Source organism: Aquarana catesbeiana, linkage group LG02, assembly GCF_042186555.1.
Source record: "Aquarana catesbeiana isolate 2022-GZ linkage group LG02, ASM4218655v1, whole genome shotgun sequence".
Taxonomy (NCBI): Eukaryota; Metazoa; Chordata; class Amphibia; order Anura; family Ranidae; genus Aquarana; species Aquarana catesbeiana.
The window spans coordinates 130,897,544-130,918,694 of record NC_133325.1 but is presented as its reverse complement, the minus strand read 5'-3'; the positions used below and the strand labels follow the sequence as shown (position 1 = coordinate 130,918,694).

The following is a 21,151-nucleotide window of genomic DNA, read 5'->3' as shown; positions in this document are numbered from 1 at the left end:
TGGGACTGTATTGGACAGGTGATGAGCAGTGCCTGGTTTTCTCCACACATACCGCTTAGAATTAAGGCCAAAAAGTTCTATCTTGGTCTCATCAGACCAAAGAATCTTATTTCTCACCATCTTGGAGTCCTTCAGGTGCTTTTTAGCAAACTCCATGCGGGCTTTCATGTGTCCTGCACTGAGGAGAGGCTTCCTTCGGGCCACTCTGCCATAAAGCCCTGACCGGTGGAGGGCTGCAGTGATGGTTGACTTTCTACAACTTTCTCCCATCTCCCGACTGCATCTCTGGAGCTCAGCCACAGTGGTCTTTGGGTTCTTCTTTACCTCTCTCACCAAGGCTCTTCTCCCCCGATAGCTCAGTTTGGCCAGACGGCCAGCTCTAGGAAGGGTTCTGGTCGTCCCAAATGTCTTCCATTTAAGAATTATGGAGGCCACTGTGCTCTTAGGAACCTTAAGTGCAGCAGAAATTTTTTGTAACCTTGGCCAGATCTGTGCCTTGCCACAATAATATCTCTGAGCTCTTCAGGCAGTTCCTTTGACCTCATGATTCTCATTTGCTCTGACATGCACTGTGAGCTGTAAGGTCTTATATAGACAGGTGTGTGGCTTTCCTAATCAAGTCCAATCAGTATAATCAAACACAGCTGGACTCAAATGAAGGTGTAGAACCATCTCAAGGATGATCAGAAGAAATGGACAGCACCTGAGTTAAATATGAGTGTCACAGCAAAAGGTCTGAATACTTAGGACCATGTGATATTTCATTTGGTTTTTTTTTAATAAATCTGCAAAAAAGTCAACAATTCTGTGTTTTTCTGTCAATATGGGGTGCTGTGTGTACATTAATGAGGAAAAAAATTAACTTAAATGATTTTAGTAAATGGCTGCAATATAACAAAGAGTGAAAAATGTAAGGGGGTCTGAATACTTTCCGTCCCCACTGTAGTGCCAATATGATGTAAATGGACAGGGTTAGCAGAGAGATACAGACTCTAGAAATTAGTTTCTAAAAAGGTAGGCAGTGTTTTGTTGACAGTGCGAGGAGAAAAAAAAGCGGATCACCGGTTCACCAGCAAGGGACATCGGTCCCGAAGAGGAGGAGGCAATAATGCCTCAATTGTGCCACCAGTACCCCCTGCCAGTGCCACCTGACATTGCCACCTGACAGTGCCCACCAGTGCCACGTATCAATGCCCATGAGTGCCACCTATCAATGCCTACAAGTGCCACCTATCAATGCCCACCAGTGGTGCCAATCAGTGCCACCTAGCAGTGTTACCTATCAATGTACCAGATCAGTGCCCATTATTGCCACCAATCAGTGCCCATCACTGCCACCCATCGGTGCCCATCACTGCCACCTATCGGTGCCCATCAGTGCTGCCTCATCAGCGTACATCAATGAAGGAGAAAAATTACCCTTTTTAAAATTTTATAACAAAATATAAAAAAATATATATATTTTTTTTTAAATTCGGTCTTTTTAAATTTTTTAAACAAAAAATAAAAACCGCAGAGGTAATCAAATACCACCAAAAGAAAGCTCTATTTGTGGGGAAAAAAATGATAAAAATTTCATTTGGGTACAGCGTTGTATGATTGTGCAATTGTCATTCAAAGTGCGTCAGCGTTGAAAGCTGAAAATTGGTCTGGATAGGAGGGGGGTTTAAGTGACCTGTAAGCAAGTGGTTAATGAACATATACAGTGGGGACGGAAAGTATTCAGACCCCCTTAAATTTTTCACTCTTTGTTATATTGCAGCCATTTGCTAAAATCAATAAAGTTCATTTTTTTTCCTCATTAATGTACACACAGCACCCCATATTGACAGAAAAACACCGAATTGTTGACATTTTTGCAGATTTATTAAAAAAGAAAAACTGAAATATCACATGGTCCTAAGTATTCAGACCCTTTGCTGTGACACTCATATATTTAACTCAGGTGCTGTCCATTTCTTCTGATCATCCTTGAGATGGTTCTACACCTTCATTTGAGTCCAGCTGTGTTTGAATATACTGATTGGACTTGATTAAGAAAGCCACACACCTGTCTATATAAGACCTTACAGCTCACAGTGCATGTCAGAGCAAATGAGAATCATGAGGTCAAAGGAACTGCCTGAAGAGCTCAGAGACAGAATTGTGGCAAGGCACAGATCTGGCCAAGGTTACAGAAAAATTTCTGCTGCACTTAAGGTTCCTAAGAGTACAGTGGCCTCCATAATCCTTAAATGGAAGATGTTTGGGACGACCAGAACCCTTCCTAGAGTTGGCCGTCCGGTCACACTAAGCTATCGAGGGAGAAGAGCCTTGGTGAGAGAGGTAAAGAAAAACCCAAAGATCACTGTGGCTGAGCTCCAGAGATGCATTCGGGAGATGGCAGAAAGTTGTAGAAAGTCAACCATCACTGCAGCCCTCCACCAGTCGGGGCTTTATGGCAAAGTGGCCCGACAGAAGCCTCTCCTCAGTGCAAGACACGTGAAATCCCACATGGAGTTTGCTAAAAAAACACCTGAAGGGCTCCAAGATGGTGAGAAATAAGATTCTCTGGTCTGATGAGACCAAGATAGAACTTTTTGACGTTAATTTTAAGTGGTATGTGTGGAGAAAACCAGGCACTGCTCATCACCTGTCCAATATAGTCCCAACAGTGAAGCATGGTGGTGGCAGCATCATGCTGTGGGGGTGTTTTTCAGCTGCAGGGACAGGACGACTGGCTGCAATCGAGGGAAAGATGAATGCTGCCAAGTACAGGGATATCCTGGAAGAAAACCTTCTCCAGAGTGCTCAGGACCTCAGACTGGGTCGAAGGTTTACCTTCCAACAAGACAATGACCCTAAGCACACAGCTAAAATAACTAAGGAGTGGCTTCACAACAACTCTATGACTGTTGTTGAATGGCCCAGCCAGAGCCCTGACTTCAACCCACTTGAGCATCTCTGGAGACGTAAAAATGGCTGTCCACCAACGTTTACCATCCAACCTGACAAAACCTGGAGAGGATCTGCAAGGAGGAATGGCAGAGGATCCCCAAATCCAGGTGTAAAAAACTTGTTGCATCTTTCCCAAAAAGATTCATGGCTGTATTAGATGTATTAGATCAAAAGGGTGCTTCTACTAAATACTGAGCAAAGGGTCTGAATACTTAGGACCATGTGATATTTCAGTTTTTCTTTTATAATAAATCTACAAAAATGTCAACAATTCTGTGTGTTTTCCGTCAATATGGGGTGCTGTGTGTACATTAATGAGGAAAAAAATTAACTTAAATGATTTTAGCAAATGGCTGCAATATAACAAAGTGAAAAATTTAAGGGGGTCTGAATACTTTCCGTCCCCACTGTAGTGCCAATATGATGTAAATGGACAGGGTTAGCAGAGAGATACAGACTCTAGAGTAGTTTCTAAAAAGGTAGGCAGTGTTTTGTTGCATAAGAGACATAGTATAGAATGAAGTTACCGTAGTTATCATTCAACCTGGGAGACTGGTTACACCTAGTGGTGGATAGAAATTACTGCAAGGGACAGCTTCAGACTTAGTGCGTTGCAGCAAAAGCTGTTTTTTTATTTTATATTAAAAAAGAAAATACTAGACACAACTAACAGAGTTATCTGTCTTTTTTAATATAGCTCCTTTTTTCAGTTTCAATAATTTTTATTGGATGTTTTAGAAAAGTGATAGTACAATTATCAAACAAGGACTACAGTACGTTTCACATTGGCCTATGCTCAAACTGCAGTACAGGAAACCACTGCAATCTTGCATTGATGGTAAACAGTAGGCAACTATAACCTAAGAACTATTTACCGGTCCACAAAAAAAAAAAAAAAACAGGTGACAACCATTCTTTCACCCAATGATGGGAAGCAAGAGTGTGAGTCCCTCATCAAAAAGGCACATAATGTAAGGGTGTCAAGCCCCCCAAAAAGCAAGGGAAGCATAAATGTAACACATATAGCTTCAAAAAGGTACATTGCTCCATGAAAGGGGGTTGAAAAGAACCCCGTAACAGATAAGGAGCCCTGTGAAATATACAATAAACTCCATGTGAAAAAGTTAGAAAAGCAACAAGAAGAAAAAAGTAGTAGCAGGGAAGGGAACCAGTAGTGGGTTGGAGCTGGGCCAGGGACTATCCCACGCCCATGGGGTAGACCCCCCAGTGATAGCTAGAAGCCAGTTAGAGAGACCACAATGGGTAATTTTGATCACACATTTCTCTACTTTGTCGTGCAAAATAACAGCTCATTTTTCATTGACCAAATACTATGACATGTTTTATTTGACCTGTGCGGTGGTTGGGACCCCTGATTTCCATTTTCTAGCAGAGGTTTACTTGACAGCTGTAAAAATAAAATATATCAACTTAAATGGGTTGGCAGAGCACGAATCAGCTTTAGGATTAAGCAATGTCTCATATGGATTGTTGGTAATGCTGTTCCCAAGACTGCATAAATCAATTGCTACATCCTTGTCTGGAATCTTTTGATCTGTGCGCAGTCCCACAACACATGCACCAAAATGCCAGCTAAACCACAGCCCTGTAAACCACAATCAGAGGTGGTTTGGTAAAAATTGCTAGCCTAGTTGATACCTTACACCACCGCAGTAAGAGCTTGTAACTAGCCTGTAAATAAAAAAGGAGTTGATCTACCCATGTCCACCATCAGTATCCCATATTTGGGACAATTGGTATGATAATTATATATATATATATATATATATATATATATATATATATATATACACACACAGTATATTTTTATATCCATGTGTTAACACTGCAGAATCAAATGCTTAAGCGATATGATCATCAAGTAATCATTTTTATATCACAGGAAGCTGAAAAGTTTGCTTTCTCTATATAGGACTCACCAATACCACAGGAGATGGAGAAGGAGATAGAGAAGGTTCAACATATAGCAGGCTTTGCTTTTGGCTCTAGTACTGCCAGTTTGCATGCAATGTCTGGTCCACATAGAGCAAGTGAACCTCATTCAAGACGTTTGTTTAGATCACCAAACCTTACATTTGTAAGTAATAATATACCAAATGCATTGAATACAGCTTTATCTTTGAGAGGTGTAAGGCAGAGTGGCCCTTTAGGGCAAACAGCAACAGAAGATTTTCAGAGTCCTCAAATTTCTGGACACACATTACAGATACGTTCTTATTCAGCAGAAGAGGCTGAAATATGTACTGTAAGTTTATTTTTGTTTGCAAATGTTTTAAACAATAAATATATTTTCCATATTAGAACAAGCAGTTTCTATGTAAGTTAACCCAATTTTTATAACATGTGCATGTACTACAGTACATGTATACCTGATAATATACATGTGTTGTGTCAAGCTGTGTGCTGGGCTGCATGTCCTCCATGTGTACAATCAAAGTTTGATCCATCTTTGGTCAGCTTTAGTTGCAAACAGATAGGAACAGAAATGAGAGCTGAGGAGTAACCCACAATTTTTAGGGGGTTTTGCCAGAGTTCTACATCCTAAGCAAGAGGGTTATGAGTAGTCCCATTCATCCTTCACCACTCTGTCCTTGCTCCCAACCACCCCCACCCCCAAGAGAGAATCTCAGAGAGCTAGAACCTCAAATCTTACATCTGTGCATACCTGAGCATTTGCTTCCAAGGACCAACTCAAAGTCTTGTTCTTGCTAAACTACCTATACACAGGCCTCCTATCCAAGATCACACTGGCAAAGGCAGGGCTGGGACTTACTATTTATGGTACACCTAACTCAATACTCTGAGGACCTCTTGCTTTTGCCTAGAGACCTACACTGCCTACTATTGGGTATGACTATAGGATTTGGAAAACCAACTATAGCAACATGAACAACACAAATACCAGAGTTGTCAAGCAACTCAGGTCCAAGCGCTCATGGAGTAAACCAAGATGGAAAAAGTCCAATTAAACTAATTAAAAGCTGCTGTTATAAAAACAAGAAAACAATGATACAGCACAATATACTCTCTTATAAGAAGGAAGTATTAACAGGGCTAATACTGAGCTTTAACAGTGTAATATATAAACTCACAAGAAGGTGAGAGTAGACATGAGGTAGATGTTCATAAAACATATGAAAAATATATCTATAGGTATATATATATATATATATATATATAAGTCCAATGCTATGTATGAGAACCCACAGTCCCAAATAGATAGTTGTTCATAAAAAACAAAGAGCAGTGTAAAACACACTGATTATGTCAGCTGCATAAACGCAAAGGTAACATGATTAGTTCATTGCATGAAGAGGACAGTGATCATAATTAGAGAATATATTTCTTCTGGAGTGCAGCAACTAGACCATCACCACATCACTGCGTGAAAAACCCTTATGGATGTGAGCTTACCAGAGGTAAGACAAGCCTGTCAGCTCCTTCTCTCTCAAGGATCAGCTCCTCCACCTCCAGATTCCCTCAGTCCTCCTCAGTCAAGATCATGTATTACCATGTAGAAAAAATAGAAGGGGAGGCTCTCCATAGTGTAAAACAGTTTATTTATAACAGGCTTGTCTGTGTCTTACCTCTGGTAAGCTCACATCCATAAGGGTTTTTCACGCGGTGATGTGGTGATGGTCTAGTTGCTGCACTCCAGAAGAAATATATTCTCTAAGGCCCCTTTCACACGGGACGGATCCGTGTTGATCCGCCCCGTGTTTATCCGCTGCTCAGCGGGGATCGCTCCGCTTTCCCCAGCTGAGCAGGCAGATGACAGGGCGGGACCCGCACACTGTGCAGGGACTGCCCTGTCAGATCTCCGCTCTCCCCTATGGGGGATCGGAGGAACACGGACCGTCTGTCCGTGTTCCTCCGATCCGCTCTGCAGACGGATAGAAAAATAGGATTTTCTTCCGTCCGCAGAATCGGACGAGAGTGGAGGCGGACAACATCGGGTGTCAGCGGATGTACATACGCTGACACCCGCTATCCCATAGGGATGCATGTATGTCCGTATTTCATCCAAAAACGGATGGATGAAATACGGACATACGGTCCGCACGTGTGAAAGGGGCCTAATTATGATCACTGTCCTCTTCATGCAATGAACTATTCATCTTACCTTTGAGTCTATGCAGCTGACATAATCAGTGTGTTTTACACTGCTCTGTGTTTTTTATGAACTATCTATTTGGGACTGTGGGTTCTCATACATAGCATTGGACTCTTTATACCTATAGACATATTTTTCATATGTTTTATGAACATCTACCTCATGTCTACTCTCACCTTCTTGCAACTATAGCAACATCTAGTGGCCAATTTGGAGAACTATACTGGGCACTTCTGTATCCCTACCCTACACATTGGCCACAAGATGTAGCCATAGTTAGGGTTAGGAACCCTGCAGTGAAAAAAAGGCAGTCTAGATATATAGGTAGCCGCTTGAGGTCTACAGAGTAGCGAGTGGGGTGTAACATAGATAGTAAGTGGCAGAAGACATGTCTGTGTTTAAATCCAAATAACTTACATATACACTGTATATCTAACACATCAGGTGCTAAAGGGGGTGGGGCTACATGCTAACACCGAAAATTTTAAATAAACCTTTTGTACACTGCTGTACATCCTTACATATTTCTAGCAAACTTTTTGCATAAAACCAGCAATATTTACGGTAGTTCACATATATTACAATACACATTCAAGCCAGCTAACTGTGTCAAAGTAATACCTTTCTGAGCAGTCACAAATCTACTCTGCAACCTAGCAAACCTTTACTTAATACATATGGTATACTTTAATGAACATATAGAGCCAATATTACGTAAACAGACAGGGTTAAGAGAGCTATAGACTCTAGAAAGTAGTTTCTGAGCAGGTAGGCAGTGTTTTGTTGCAGAAGAGACATAGTATAGAATGAAGTTAGTTATCATTCAACCTGGGAGACTGGTTACACCTAGTGGTGGATAGAAATTACTGCAAGGGGCAGCTTCAGATTTAGTGCATTGCAGCAAAAGCTGTTTTTTTATTTTATATAAAAGAAAATACTAGACACAACTAACAGAGTTATCTGTCTTTTTTAATATATCTAAATTTTTCAGTTTCAATAATTTTTATAGGATGTTTTAGAAAAGTGATAGTACAATTATCAAACAAGAACTACAGTACATTGGCCTATGATCAAACTGCAGTACAGGAAACAACTGCCATCTTGCATTGATGGTAAACAATAGGCACCTATAACTTCAGAACTATTTACCAGCCCACAAAAAAAAAGGTGACAACCATTCTTCCACCCGAAAATGAGAAGCAGGAGTGTGAGCCCCCATAATGTAAGGGAGTCAAGCCCCCCCAAAAAGTAAGGGAAGCATAAATGTAATACATGTAGCTTTAAAAAGTTACATTGCCCCATGAAAGGGGGTTGAAAAGAACCCCGTAACAGATAGCGAGCCCTGTAAAACATAACATAGACATAGTCCAGGCAAAAAAGTAAGAAAAGTAACGAGAATAAAAAAAAGAGAGGAGTAGACTGGAGGGGAACAAGTAGTGGGTTGGAGCTGGGCCAGGGACAATCCCACACCCATGGGGTGGACCTCCGGGTGATAGCTAGAAGCCAGTTACAGTGACCACAACAGGTAATTTTGATAACCCCCCCCCCCCCCCCAAATAATTTAAAATCCAGGGGTTATATTTTTTTTATTTCTCTACTTTCTCATACAAAATAGCAGATACTTTTTCATTGACCAAATACTATGACATGTTTATTTTGACCTGTGTGATAGTTGGGCCCCCTGATTTCCATTTTCTTGCAGAGGTTTACTTGGCAGTCGTAAAAATAAAATATATCATCTTAAATAGGTTGGCAGTGCATGAATCAGGTTTAAGATTAAGCAATGCCTCATATGGATTTTTAGTGATGCTGTTTCTCAAGACTGCATAAATCAATTGCTACATCCTCATCCATAGTCTTTTGATCTGTGCGCATTCCTACCATACATGCACCAAAGTGCCAGCTAAACCACAGCACCGAAAACAACACACAGAGGTGCCTTGGGTAAATTTAGCTAGCCTGGTTGATACCATATACCACCGCAGTAAGAGTTTGTAACTGGCCTGTAAAAAAAAGTAGATCCACCCATGTGCAACTCAGTAGTGTATGTAGGCTTTGTGCTGCCCTAGGCCTGACTAAACTCATGCACCACCTAACTTAAATATGACCCACCCCTTCCTGTCAAGGCCACACCCCTTGCTGTTTAAGACCCGCCCTGAAATTTTCGAGTGGGGACACTAGTTCTGAGGGCCTGGGGGGGCAATGGATTCCCTTAATTTGCATAGATTTCCTCTCACTTCCTGTTTGGCTATGGGGCAGGAAATGAAGGGAAAAAGAGAAAGCAAGCCGGCAGGGACTCTTTCTGTGTTGCCCCCCTGCAAAGTGCTGCCCTAGGCCTGGGCCTTGTCGGCCTAGGCCAGGATACAGCGTTGGTGCAACTGTATCCCTTATTTGGGACAATTGGTATGATATAAATGTATTTTTATATTAATGTGTTAAAACTGCAGAATTAAATGCTTAAGTGATATGATCATCAAGTAATCATTTTTTTTATTGCAAGAAGCTGATTTCTCTTTACAGAATGGTCAGCGTTCATCATTCTTAGATTTGGACTATATTTATGGAAGTGAACCTGAAGATACATCACCTTTGTGTGGAAGCTCCCCAGCCTTTGGCTTTAGAAGTGTAATGTCGAGTGACCCTCTAAGGGAAACAACAACAGAAGCTTTTCCGCATCCTGGAATTTTTGGACACTCATTACAGAGACCTTTCAATTCAGCAGAAGAGTCTGAAGTATGTACTGTAAGTTTATTTTTGTTTGCAAATGTTTTAAACAATAAACTTCTCCATATTAGAACAATCAGCTTCTATGTAGGTAAAAAATATGTCTACACACCCTAAGGAGATATAGGCATTAGCAGCGCTAAACTCTTGTATCAATCCCAGAAGGCTATTAATTTTAAGCACATAATATTTAAATCCAGCACAATGTCCTCATTATAAACAAGAAGTTTCTATGTAAGTTGACCCAATCTTTATAACATGTGCATGTACTACAGTACATGTACACCTGATAACATAGTGTACATGCGTTGCATCAAGCCTTGTGCTGTGCTGCATGCCCTCCATGTGTACAGACAAATTTTGATTCATCTATGGCCAGCTTTAGTTGCAAACAGATAAGAGCAGAGGTGAAAGCTGACTTGAAGAGCAACCCATAATTATAGGAGGTTTGGCCAGAGTTCCACACCTCAAGCAAACCTCTAGCTTCTGCCTACAGACTTATGCTGCCTACTATTCACTATAGGGCAGCCTTTTTCAACCGGGGTGCTTGAGGTCACCAGGGGTGCCGTGGTATCCTGGTAGAGAAAGGCTGTCACATGAGACCCAGCTCCCTAATCCTCAGCTGAACTGTAAATCAGCAATGCGGGAGTTCATTCGGACTGCGTTTACACCTAAGAAAGTGAAAGCAAGGAAGAGGTGTCTTTCACAGTGTGTGCTGTGCTCTTTGCATCCACCTACAGTGCAGTACCTGGCAGGGAGAGTGAAGGTACAGTACTGATGATTTTATAAAAAGACTGCCTGTATGTGTGTGTGTTTCTGTGTGCATGCATGTGTGTGGGTTTATATGTACAGTATGTGTGTGCATGTATGTGTGTTTATATATGTGTATGTTTATGTGCGTACATGTGTGTTTACATGCGTGTATTTCTGTACGATCAGAATTGATTTTTTTTTTTTTTTTATGGCTTGTTCAGAATACCAGCAAGAAAATGCCATTCCTCTGAAAAGCGATCCATGCTCAGATCGCTTTTCAGAGGCATTTGACAGGCAGTGAAGAGGCAATATGTTGCCTCCTCACCTCCTGCTTTATCCCCCTAAATGCATCATCGCTATGTTGCAACTGCATACAATGCACACAGTTGTGGGGTGGTTGCAGCACAGCCCAATTCACCTGGTGGTATACTTGCAGCCGCAGTATGGGTACACCCCCCAGCTGTTCCTTTGCATCTAAAGGGGGAGCAATTGGAGGTGGTAAAAATGCAGCTAAAGCATGTGGTTTTACTGCCCCTCAATCTCACATGTGAACAAACCTTTGGTTCACATCTGTGCAGCTGTGTTAAGGGCAGCAAATTCATTTCAGTGGACTGCCCCACAGAAACACAGGGAAAAAATTCCCTTATCTTTTTTGTTTTTGTTTTTTTGCTTGCGCTGCACCGAAAATGCACTAAATTGGCCAATGCGTGGGGGTACCATTAAGAATTAATGACACCCCTGCGTGTCTGCTAAAGAGCAGTGTGTTGGTTCCTGAAACGTAGTTATGTGAACCAAGCCTTAAAGTGATACTAAAGCTTCATTTTTTTATTCTAAATAACAAACATGTCATACTTACCTCCACTGTGCAGCTCGTTTTGCACAGAGTGGCCCCGAACATCCTCTTCTGGGGTCCCTCGGCGGCTCTCGCAGTTCCTCCCCGCATTAGATAACCCCCTAGGAGAAGCGCTCTCTCGAGGGGGTTACCTTGCAGGCTCGTCCATAGAAGCCGAATGTATGACTCGGGCCCCGCCCTTTACAACCCCTTTAAAGTGCATGTAAACCCTCACATATACCCAGTGAAGTGAACAGCCTCAGATGATACACAGGGTTATAACAAATCTCCCTACATAAGTTTTACATGTATATCTGCTGTTTTCAGTTTTATATACTATTTAGAAAGTTCAGATCCTGTTAGAGATTTTCTCTTCCTGTTCAGCTCTGAGTGTGAAGTCTGGACACACAGCCAAGACAGCTGATTGAAGGAAAGGCACACAGCCCCTATCCACATAGGCAGAGACTCTAATGCCGTGTACACACGGGTGGACTTTTCATCCGAACGCTTCCGCCGGAACGAATAAGTTGGACAATCCGACTGTGTGTGGGCTTAATCGGACTTCCGACGGACCTTTTTGGTTGAAAATCAGTCGGACTTTAGATTTGAAACATGTTTCAAATCTTTCCGACGGATTCGAGTCCGGATGAAAAATCCGTTCGTCTGTATGCTAGTCTGACTGACGAAAACCGATGCTAGGGCAGCTATTGGCTACTGGCTATCAACTTCTTTATTTTAGTCCAGTCCTACATCATCACGTACGAATCCGTCGGACTTTGGTGTGATTGTGTGTGGCCAAGTCCATTCATTCAAGTGTCTGTCGGAAGTCCGTCAAAAGTCTGTTGAAAGTCCGTCGGAAAGACCGTCTGACCTTTGATGCCGAAAAGTCTGCCCGTGTGTACACGGCATTAGAGCTGTTCTGTGAATAGTTTAGCTGTCTGCTAATTTATAGCAACCTCCCCAACACAAGAAAGCCACTAGACTTGGTACTTTGAAGATAGATAGGAAAACACTGCAGATATATGTGCCCAGCTCATATTTCATGAATCACATTCACTTTAACCACTTGCCGACCAGCCGGCACAGATATACTGCGGCAGAGCGGCTCTATTGCACGAATCCCCATACCGGTACGGCGCTTCGGGTAATAGCTATAGCAGGCGCGCTTCGCTGGAGCCGATGCGCATGCCGGCGGCCGCGATGTACGCCGGCCACCCACGATCGCTCCACAGAGAGCCAGAACTCTGTTCTGACAGCGAAGCAGAGAGAGAGAGATCATCTGTTCCTAGGGATCAGGAACAGGGATCTCTGTGTATTCCCAGTCAGTCAACTCCCCCCACAGTTAGTAACACCTCCCTAGGACACACTTAGGCTACTTTCACACAGGGGCGGGCGGGCATCGGCGGTAAAGCGCCACTTTACCATCGTTTCAGCGGTGCTACTCGGACTCTAGCGGGGCGCTTTTAACCCTCGCTAGCGGCCGAAAAACGTCTGGCTGCAGCGGCGCTTTGCCGGCGGCTTGGCGGCACTGCCCCATTGATTTCAATGAGCAGGGGCGCTTTAGGAGCGGTGTATACACCGCTCCTACAGCGCTGAAAAGATGCTGCTTGCAGGACTTTTTTTACCATCCTGCAAGCGCACCGCTCCAATGTGAAAGCACTCAGGCTTTCACACTGGAGAGACAGGAGAGGCACTTTACAGGCGCTATGCAGGCTCTATTTTTAGCGATGTAGCCCCTGTAAAGCGCCTCAGTGTAAAAGTAGCCTTAAAGGAGAAGTCCAGCCTGAGCTTTTTAGGCTGGGCTTCTCCTTTGGGTCACAGGAGTGCAATTCGTTTTGCACTCCTGTGACCTGTTTTCAGCGGAGAGCGGTCTGAAGTCCTCTCTCTGCTGACGTCACTGCTATCAGTCGAGGCAGTGCTTCATCCCAACTTCCCAAGTCTGGATCCGCCAGCTACCTTGATTGATGGCAGTCTCAGCGAGCTGTTGAGATGGCCGTTCCCCGTCCCTCTGCAGCTCATCACTCCAATGAGTGTGGAGGATCAGAGCAGTATAGATGCTGACTGACAAGGCAGCATGTCTCCACTCGGGGAGGGGAGAGAACCGAGCCATCAGCCGTGTTCGGGGGGTCGGTTCTCAGTGCAGAGACGCTGGGAACAGCTGCAGCATCGGTCTGATGCTCCATCCACCTAAGAAAAAATGAATCTCAAAAAAAACCAAAAACCCATACTTCTCCTTTAACCCATTGATCGCCCCCTAGTGTTAACCCTTCCCTGCCAATGTCATTTATACAGTAATCAGTGCCTATTTTTAGTTCTGATCACTGTAATAATGTCACTGGTCCCAAGTGTCAAAAGTGTCTGACCTGTCTGCCGCAATGCCGCAGTCTCACAAAAAAATCACTTATCACTGCCATTACTAGTAAAAAAAAAAAAAAAATAATAATAATAAAAATGGCATAAATCTATCTCCTATGTTGTGGAAACTATAACTTTTGCGCAAACCAATCAATATACGCTTATTGCGATTTTTTTTTTTTTTTTTAATCAAAAATATATAGCAGAATACTTATTGGCCTAAATTGATGAATAAATTAGTTTTTTTTATATATTTTTTTGGATATGTGTTATAGCAAAAAGTAAAAAATATTGTGTTCTTTTCAAAAGTGGTTAAGCTGGGTACAAACTATTATGCCGCGTACACACGAGCGGACTTTACGGCAGACTTTGCCCGGCGGACTGGATTTCGTCAGACAATTCGATCGTGTGTGGGCTCCAGTGGACTTTGTTTTCTCAAAAGTTGGACGGACTTAGATTTGAAACATATTTTAAATCAATCCGTCGAAATCGAGTCCGGTCGAAAAGTCTGCTCGTCTGTATACTAGTTCGACGGACAAAAAGCCACGTTAGGGCAGCTATTGGCTACTGGCTATGAACTTCCTTGTTTTAGTCCGGTCGTACGTCATCACGTACGAATTCAACAGACTTTGGTGGATTGTGTGTAGGCAAGTCCGTTCATTCAGAAAGTCCATGGTAAAGTCCGTCAAAGTCCGCCGGGCAAAGTCTGCCGTAAAGTCCGCTCGTGTGTACGCGGCATTAGTTTTTTCCCTTAACGTCTTTCAGGACAGCACTTGAGAGAGCGACTCCTCCCCTTGCAAACAAGAAACACCTCTTCAACCAAACTTTCCACACATTGTCAGTTTTTGTGTTTCCTCCGGAGGGAACACTTCATGGGGAAGTCAGGGCTCTCAGGTGTTGTCCTGGGAGCTCAGGTTTCCTGTATTTTTACCAAATGCTTTTTTCTTACCTCATGAGAGCTGTTCCTCCCATTCCACAGCTGAGGTTAGGTGCTGCTGGCTGGGCTCCCTCTCCCTTTTCATCTGGACTCAGGGTGAGTCTGACTGTCGTGGGCATCACTCCTAGGCGGCGGCAAGGCAGGCGGTGGCCGTTTACTATGTTTTTTTCTTCGGTCCACCGCCTGTTGCTTATTACGCCGCCGCCATCTTGGGGATGGCAGTGGGGCTCCATCCGCCGGAAGTGAGGCATCCGGGAAGGGGGTGGTGCCCACGGAACAGGCATACGGCATAATTTCCGCCGGAAATCACAGAGGGAAAGGGGAGGAACGGGGCTGGTGCTTATTTAGCGGTTCCGGTTCGGCGCACTGGCGCTATTGGAGTCCGGAACCAGCATTTTAGCCACATAACAAAGCGCTCCTCGATGGAATCGATGGTGGCAGCGAGTGGGACAGGCACAGGCACCAGCAAGGCCCAGGTAAGGGGCAGTTGTATACTGTCCTCCTTGTACTGTGGGGTCTCTCTCTCTCTCTCTCTCTCTTTCTCCCCTCTGGTGGCAGGGGCCTGTCTGGGCACATGAGGCAGCTTTAGTTCTTACTGTGCACCTGTGGTGAGCATCCTTGAAAAAAGGACAGGTTGTCTCACTGGGATGGTTTCTTCTTTTTGTCTCATGGCAGGCCAAGAGCTCTGATCCAGTGGCAAAAAGGAAATGCCCTTCATGTAAATTTAAACTACCTGAAGGATGGAAGAAGACTTTATGTCAAGCCTGTATTGATTCGCTAGTTAAAGAAGAAGCTTCTTCCGCTTGCAGCGACTTGATTGCATCTGTTAAAAAAAGAACTTGATGCGACTATTCAATCATTTCGCTCATCTCTAGCAAACCCATCCCTGAGTCAGCCAACTACCTCACAGTCCTCTCAAGGCTCACTTATAGTCCCGACGGTGGAGACTGAGGCATCACCTACCCCAGAGGGACATTCCCCCTCTCAATCTGGAGAGGAGTCTGATGAGGGGGAGGAAGGAGAAAATTTACCTTCAAAATTTAAATTGTCTTTAGAACAGGTAGATGGCCTGTTAAAAGCATCTATACCACACTGGGTCTGGAAGAGGAAAGAAAGGAGTTATCTCTGCATGACAAAATGTATGTAGGGCTCAGCGAACACAAAAATCACAATTTCCCAGTACACTCAGTTATTTCTGAGACTATTAAGAAAGAGTGGACAGAGCCAGAGAAAAAACCTTTCTTTCCCAAAGCCTTAAAAAGGCGTTTCCCTTTTGATGAAGATCCAGCGGCGGTTTGGAACAAAAGCCCCAAACTAGATGCCGCGTTTTCCCAAGTCTTGAGGTCAACAGATTTGGCATTCGAGGACATGGGGGTGTTAAGAGATCCCATGGACAAAAGGATGGACCAGCTATTAAAAAGAGCATGGCAATCCATCATGGGAAATCTAAAACCTGCTATGGCGACTACTGTGGTATCCAGGAATATGGAGTTCTGGTTAGATCAACTCAAAGCCCATATTTCAGCAGACTCACCAAAACAAGAAATTTTGGATTCATTCTCGACCCTGTCAGCGCTGTTGCCTTTATATCTGATGCCTCAGCGGAATCAATTAAAATGACAGCTAGATCTGCAGCCTTAGCTAACTCAGCCAGAAGGGCTCTGTGGTTGAAAACTTGGCCGGGGGACGCGGCATCCAAAAACAAGCTGTGTGGGATACCGTTCCTGGGAGACTTGCTTTTTGGTCCTGACTTAGATGCGATTCTAGATAGAACAGCTGATAAAAAGAAGTCTTTCCCTATCAAAAAGAAAAAACATCCAGTTAAACATTTTTTTCATTCTAAAGGGCTCAAGAACAAACCAAACCCCAGGAGAAAATGAAAAATTGTGCATCGCAGAAGGGAAAGGGAAAAGGAAATGTCCTTTTCCATCCTCCTGCAGCCTCCGGTTAAAAGCAATGACTTGTGCGTACCAGTGGGGGGAAGGCTTCAAAGTTTCCTCCCCTTTGGGCCAGCATGACAGAAAGTCAATATGTTTTAGACATGCTGTCCCAAGGTTACAGGATAGAGTTTTCGGATTGCCCGCCAGAAAGATTCTTTGTAACAAACTTACCAAGGGATTTAACAAAGGCCCTGGCAATGAAGAACCTTTTAAAGGCTTTGAGGCACCAGAGGGTAGTGATACCAGTATCCCCAGAAGAACAGGGTCAGGGATTCTATTCACACATATTTCTGATAAGAAAACCATCCGGAAACTTCCGTCTTATCCTCAACCTAAAACCCCTGAACAAGTCGGTCCTATACAAAAAGTTTTGTATGGACTCAATTTTCACAGTCAGGAACATTCTGACGAAAGAGTGTTTTATGGCATCAATCGATCTGAGGGATGCTTACCTTCATGTTCCCGTAGCACCCCAGTCCCAGAGATTCGTGAGGTTTGCGGTGAATATGAGCAAAGAGATTATACATCTTCAGTTCAGGGCCCTTCCCTTCGTCCTGTCGTCAGCTCCTCGTATTTTTACGAAAGTAATGGCGGAAGCTCTCGCCCCTCTCCGACTTTGGGGGATTGTGGTAATTCCATATCTGGACGACCTCCTTTTTTTTGCCCCATCCAGAGAAAAGTTGCAGGAGGATCTGAACAGAGCCCACGGTCATTTGGAGTAACTAGGGTGGATAGTGAATGTTCAAAAATTGAATTTCATTCCAGCTCAGCAAGTACTTTTTCTGGGTTACTTGATAAATTCGGTGGAGCAAAAGATTTTTCTCCCAGAAGAGAAAAAGTTCAAGGTTCAAAGGGTAATAACGACACTACAAACAAATCAACTGATTTCAGTCCGAAAGGTTATGTCGGCTCTGGGGACATTAACCGCTTCTATGCCAGCCATCCAATGGGCAAGGCTGCATTTCAGGGCTCTCCAGAGGTTCCTTCTAAGGACATGGAACCACAGGACAGAGTTTGGATACGAAAATAAAGATCCCCACCAGAGTCAAACGTTCACTTTGGTAGTGGAAAAGTCAGGTTGTACTGCAAATAGGTCTTCTCTGGTCTTTTCGGACCACAAAAGTGGTCACAACAGACGCCAGTTTGCGGGGATGGGGGGCCCACATGGGTCAGGCCTTAGCACAGGAAACATGGTCCCGGTTCAAGGCCCAAAAATCCTCAAATTGGAGAGAGCTAAAAGCGGTTGCCCTAGCATTAGCTTTCTTCACTCAAGACCTCATAGATTGCCATGTCCAGATTTTGTCGGACAATGCCACTACCATAGCCTACCTGAACAAACAGGGAGGCATAAGAAGCAGGGCTCTTCACTTACTGTCAGTAGAGATTCTGGAGTGGGCAGAAAACCACTTACTATCTCTATCCGCAGTCCATCTCAAAGGCACATTATACGAAGTAGCGGATTATCTGAGCCGACAGAAAGTTCAGGAATCAGAGTGGAGTCTGAACAGGGAGGTGTTTGCATTAATCGCCAGTACTTGGGGCCTTCCGCAGTTAGACCTGTTTGCTTCAAGACAAAACACGCAGCTCCCGAATTTTTTCTCCCTTCAGAGAGACAATTGCTCTCAGGGGATAGATGCTCTGGCAAATCCGTGGGATTTTCATCTAGGATATGCTTTTCCTCCATTCTGGTTAATCCCACTAGTGTTGAGGAAAATACTCAAAGAGAGAGTATCAATAATTTTGATTACTCCATATTGGCCAAAGAGAGCTTGGTTTTCCACGATTCTTCAGTTGGCAATCAAACCATGTTGGCATCTTCCGCTCAGTCAGGATCTGTTGATTCAGGGTCCAGTGCATCATCCAGATATAGGCAGGTTAAAGCTCACTGCCTGGTATCTGAGGAGCAATTAATGAGAAGCAAAGGCTTTTTCAGAACATTTAACTACTACGGTAACCAGGGATATCTACGCCAAAGTATGGAATGTTTCTTTCTGTCATTCAGAACATAGGGATGTTAAAGAACTCGTTTCAGTGCTGGAGTTTTTACAAAAAGGTGCAGACGAGGATCTTGCGGTCAGCACTCTTAAAGTGCAGGTGGCCACTTTGGGAGTTTATCTGGAGAGATCCTTATCTTCAGAAACTCTGATCATGAGATTTTTCAAAGCACTTTCCAGGTCTAGACCGGTCCCAGTGAGGCATTTCCCAAATTGGGATCTCTCGGTGGTTCTGCAAGCTCTGGCAAAAGAACCATTTGAGCCTTTACAGGCCATATCCTTAAAGAATTTAACTTTGAAAACTATTTTTCTGGTCGCAATTACTTCAGCAAGAAGGATTAGTGAACTGCACGCCCTATCAGTAAAAGAGCCTTTTTTGTCAGTTTTTCCTGATAGGGTTGTCCTTAAAGTAGATCCAGGGTTTTTGCCAAAAGTGGCAAGCTTTAGTAACAGGTCTCAGGAGATTATTCTCCCAACCTTTTGTGCTAACCCTTCGGGTAAAAAGGAAGAGCAGTTTCACAGCTTGGACGTAAGACGTATCCTATTACATTATTTGGAAGTAACAGGAGGGTTTAGAACTTCAGATTCATTATTTGTTCTTTTTTCTGGAAACAAAAAAGGCCACCAAGCATCAAAAGGATCATTGGCTAGATGGCTTAAGACAGCTATTTCTGTAGCCTATTCTCAAATGGGTTTATCTTCACCGCTGGGAATTCTGGCTCATTCAACAAGAGCCCAGGCCACTACATGGGCAGAAAGAGCTGGTGCCACTCCAGATCAGATTTGTAAGGCGGCTACGTGGTCAAGCTACTTAACGTTTGTCCGTCATTACAGACTGGATCTCCTTTTAGCAGGGGATCAGGCTTTTGGCAGAAAGGTTCTGCGGGCTGTGGTCCCTCCCTAGGGGGGTTTGTCTCTATTATTCTCTCAAGTGCTGTCCTGAAAGACGTTAAGGGAAAATTCAAGTTAGACTTACCGGTAACTTGTTTTCCAAGAGTCTTTTAGGACAGCAGCATCCCGCCCTATTGTTATATATATATATATATATATATATATATATATATATATATATATATATATATATATATACACACTGTGACTAATCATATCTCGATTATGTGTTCCAGTTTGGGGCTGGAGGTTATCTACTACTACTGACAATGTGTGGAAAGGAGCCCCTTTTAAAGTTTGGTAGAAGAGGCGTTTCCTGTTTGCAAGGGGAGGAGTCACTCTCTCAAGTGCTGTCCTGAAAGACTCTTGGAAAACAAGTTACCGGTAAGTCTAACTTGAATTTTTTTCGTTGAACAAAAAAAAACCAGTCTGCTCCAGTCGGAGCTGCTCTACCAAACATGCGAGGTTAGTACAGTGATCTCCCCCGCTGAGCTGTTGTGTTCTGACAGGGGCATGCTGGTTTCCAGCATGCACGTCCCACAGAAGCCGGCTTCTGTCGGACAGATCGACATACACACATCGGTCTTTTTTTTTTTAACTGCTTATTGTCTCCCGACATTCAGATCATGCGTACCCGGCTTAAGACTAGGGTACCTTGAGACTGAAAATACTTTTCAAGGACAACTTTACTGGAAAAAGATTGAGAAACACTGGCATAGACAGTTAGAAGGGAGCTACCGACTCTGGCAGGTCTGGTCACAGGACTTTGGTTATTTGTTTACATCCAAATATCAGAGATCAGAGTGATGTAAACAATGTTATCAATGTTTGTTATTTGTTTTACAATACAAGTTTTTTGTGTGCATACTTTTGTAATTATGTATGTACATGGTATGTTCCTTCATTTTGTTTTGCTTTCTGCTTTGAAGAGCTGCGCAGAAGTTCTTTTTTAATGTATCTTCCCACAATGAAATCTGAGTTGAGTGGTGGTTTTACTGACTGCAAGTTTACATGGTCAGTGGCCACGTTAGTACACACTTACTTATACCACAAGTCACATTCAGCAGGCAGAACTACTGCCAAATGTGACCTATTTAAGTGATTTGGGCTGTGCCACAACTGCGAAGCAACAGCGTGTAATGCACACAGTTGCAGCATGGTGCAGCAGCCTTTCAGTGGTTAAAGCCCCTTTCACACAGGCTGTCTGATCAGGTTTGCTTGTGCATTTTTTCAGGCGGACCCGATCTGACCCTCCATTCACCCTTATGGAGCGGCGGATGTCAGCTTTGACATGTCTGCTGACATCCGCCACTATTCAATCTGATCCTGTCCGCCAAATCCAGATGGATGGTGGTCCTATAGTCCACCTTGTCTGGCAGATCGGGTATGATCGGGTGAAAACGGACAGGCGGTCCGTTTTTCACCCGATTTCCCCATAGAGGAGATGCGGGACTGTGTCTGTCTCTGGTCTGCACAGTGAGCGGAGATGGACCTGTCATCCGCCTGCTCAGCAGGGCACATCAGAGCGATCCCCTGCTGAGCAAACGGAGTCCATCAAGCGGATCCGCCCCGTGTGAAAGGGAACTGACAGTGGTGTTGAAGAGGTGACATATTGCCTCAGAGCTGCCTGTCAAGTGCCTCTGAAAAGAGATC

The 21,151-nt window shown here is 43.7% G+C and overlaps 1 protein-coding gene across 4 annotated transcripts in view; it reads left to right on the top strand.

The window, feature by feature from the left end:
- Nucleotides 1-21,151, top strand: part of PARP4 (poly(ADP-ribose) polymerase family member 4) — a 570,213-nt gene that overhangs the window by 489,264 nt on the left and 59,798 nt on the right. For 2 of the 4 annotated variants that reach the window (XM_073613478.1, XM_073613475.1), the window contains 2 exons: nt 4,871-5,035; nt 9,593-9,814. In XM_073613478.1, the coding sequence (XP_073469579.1) occupies nt 4,871-5,035; nt 9,593-9,814 (387 nt within the window). The remainder of the gene's footprint in view (nt 1-4,870; nt 5,036-9,592; nt 9,815-21,151) is intronic. The other 2 variants (XM_073613476.1, XM_073613479.1) reach the window with 2 other exon arrangements.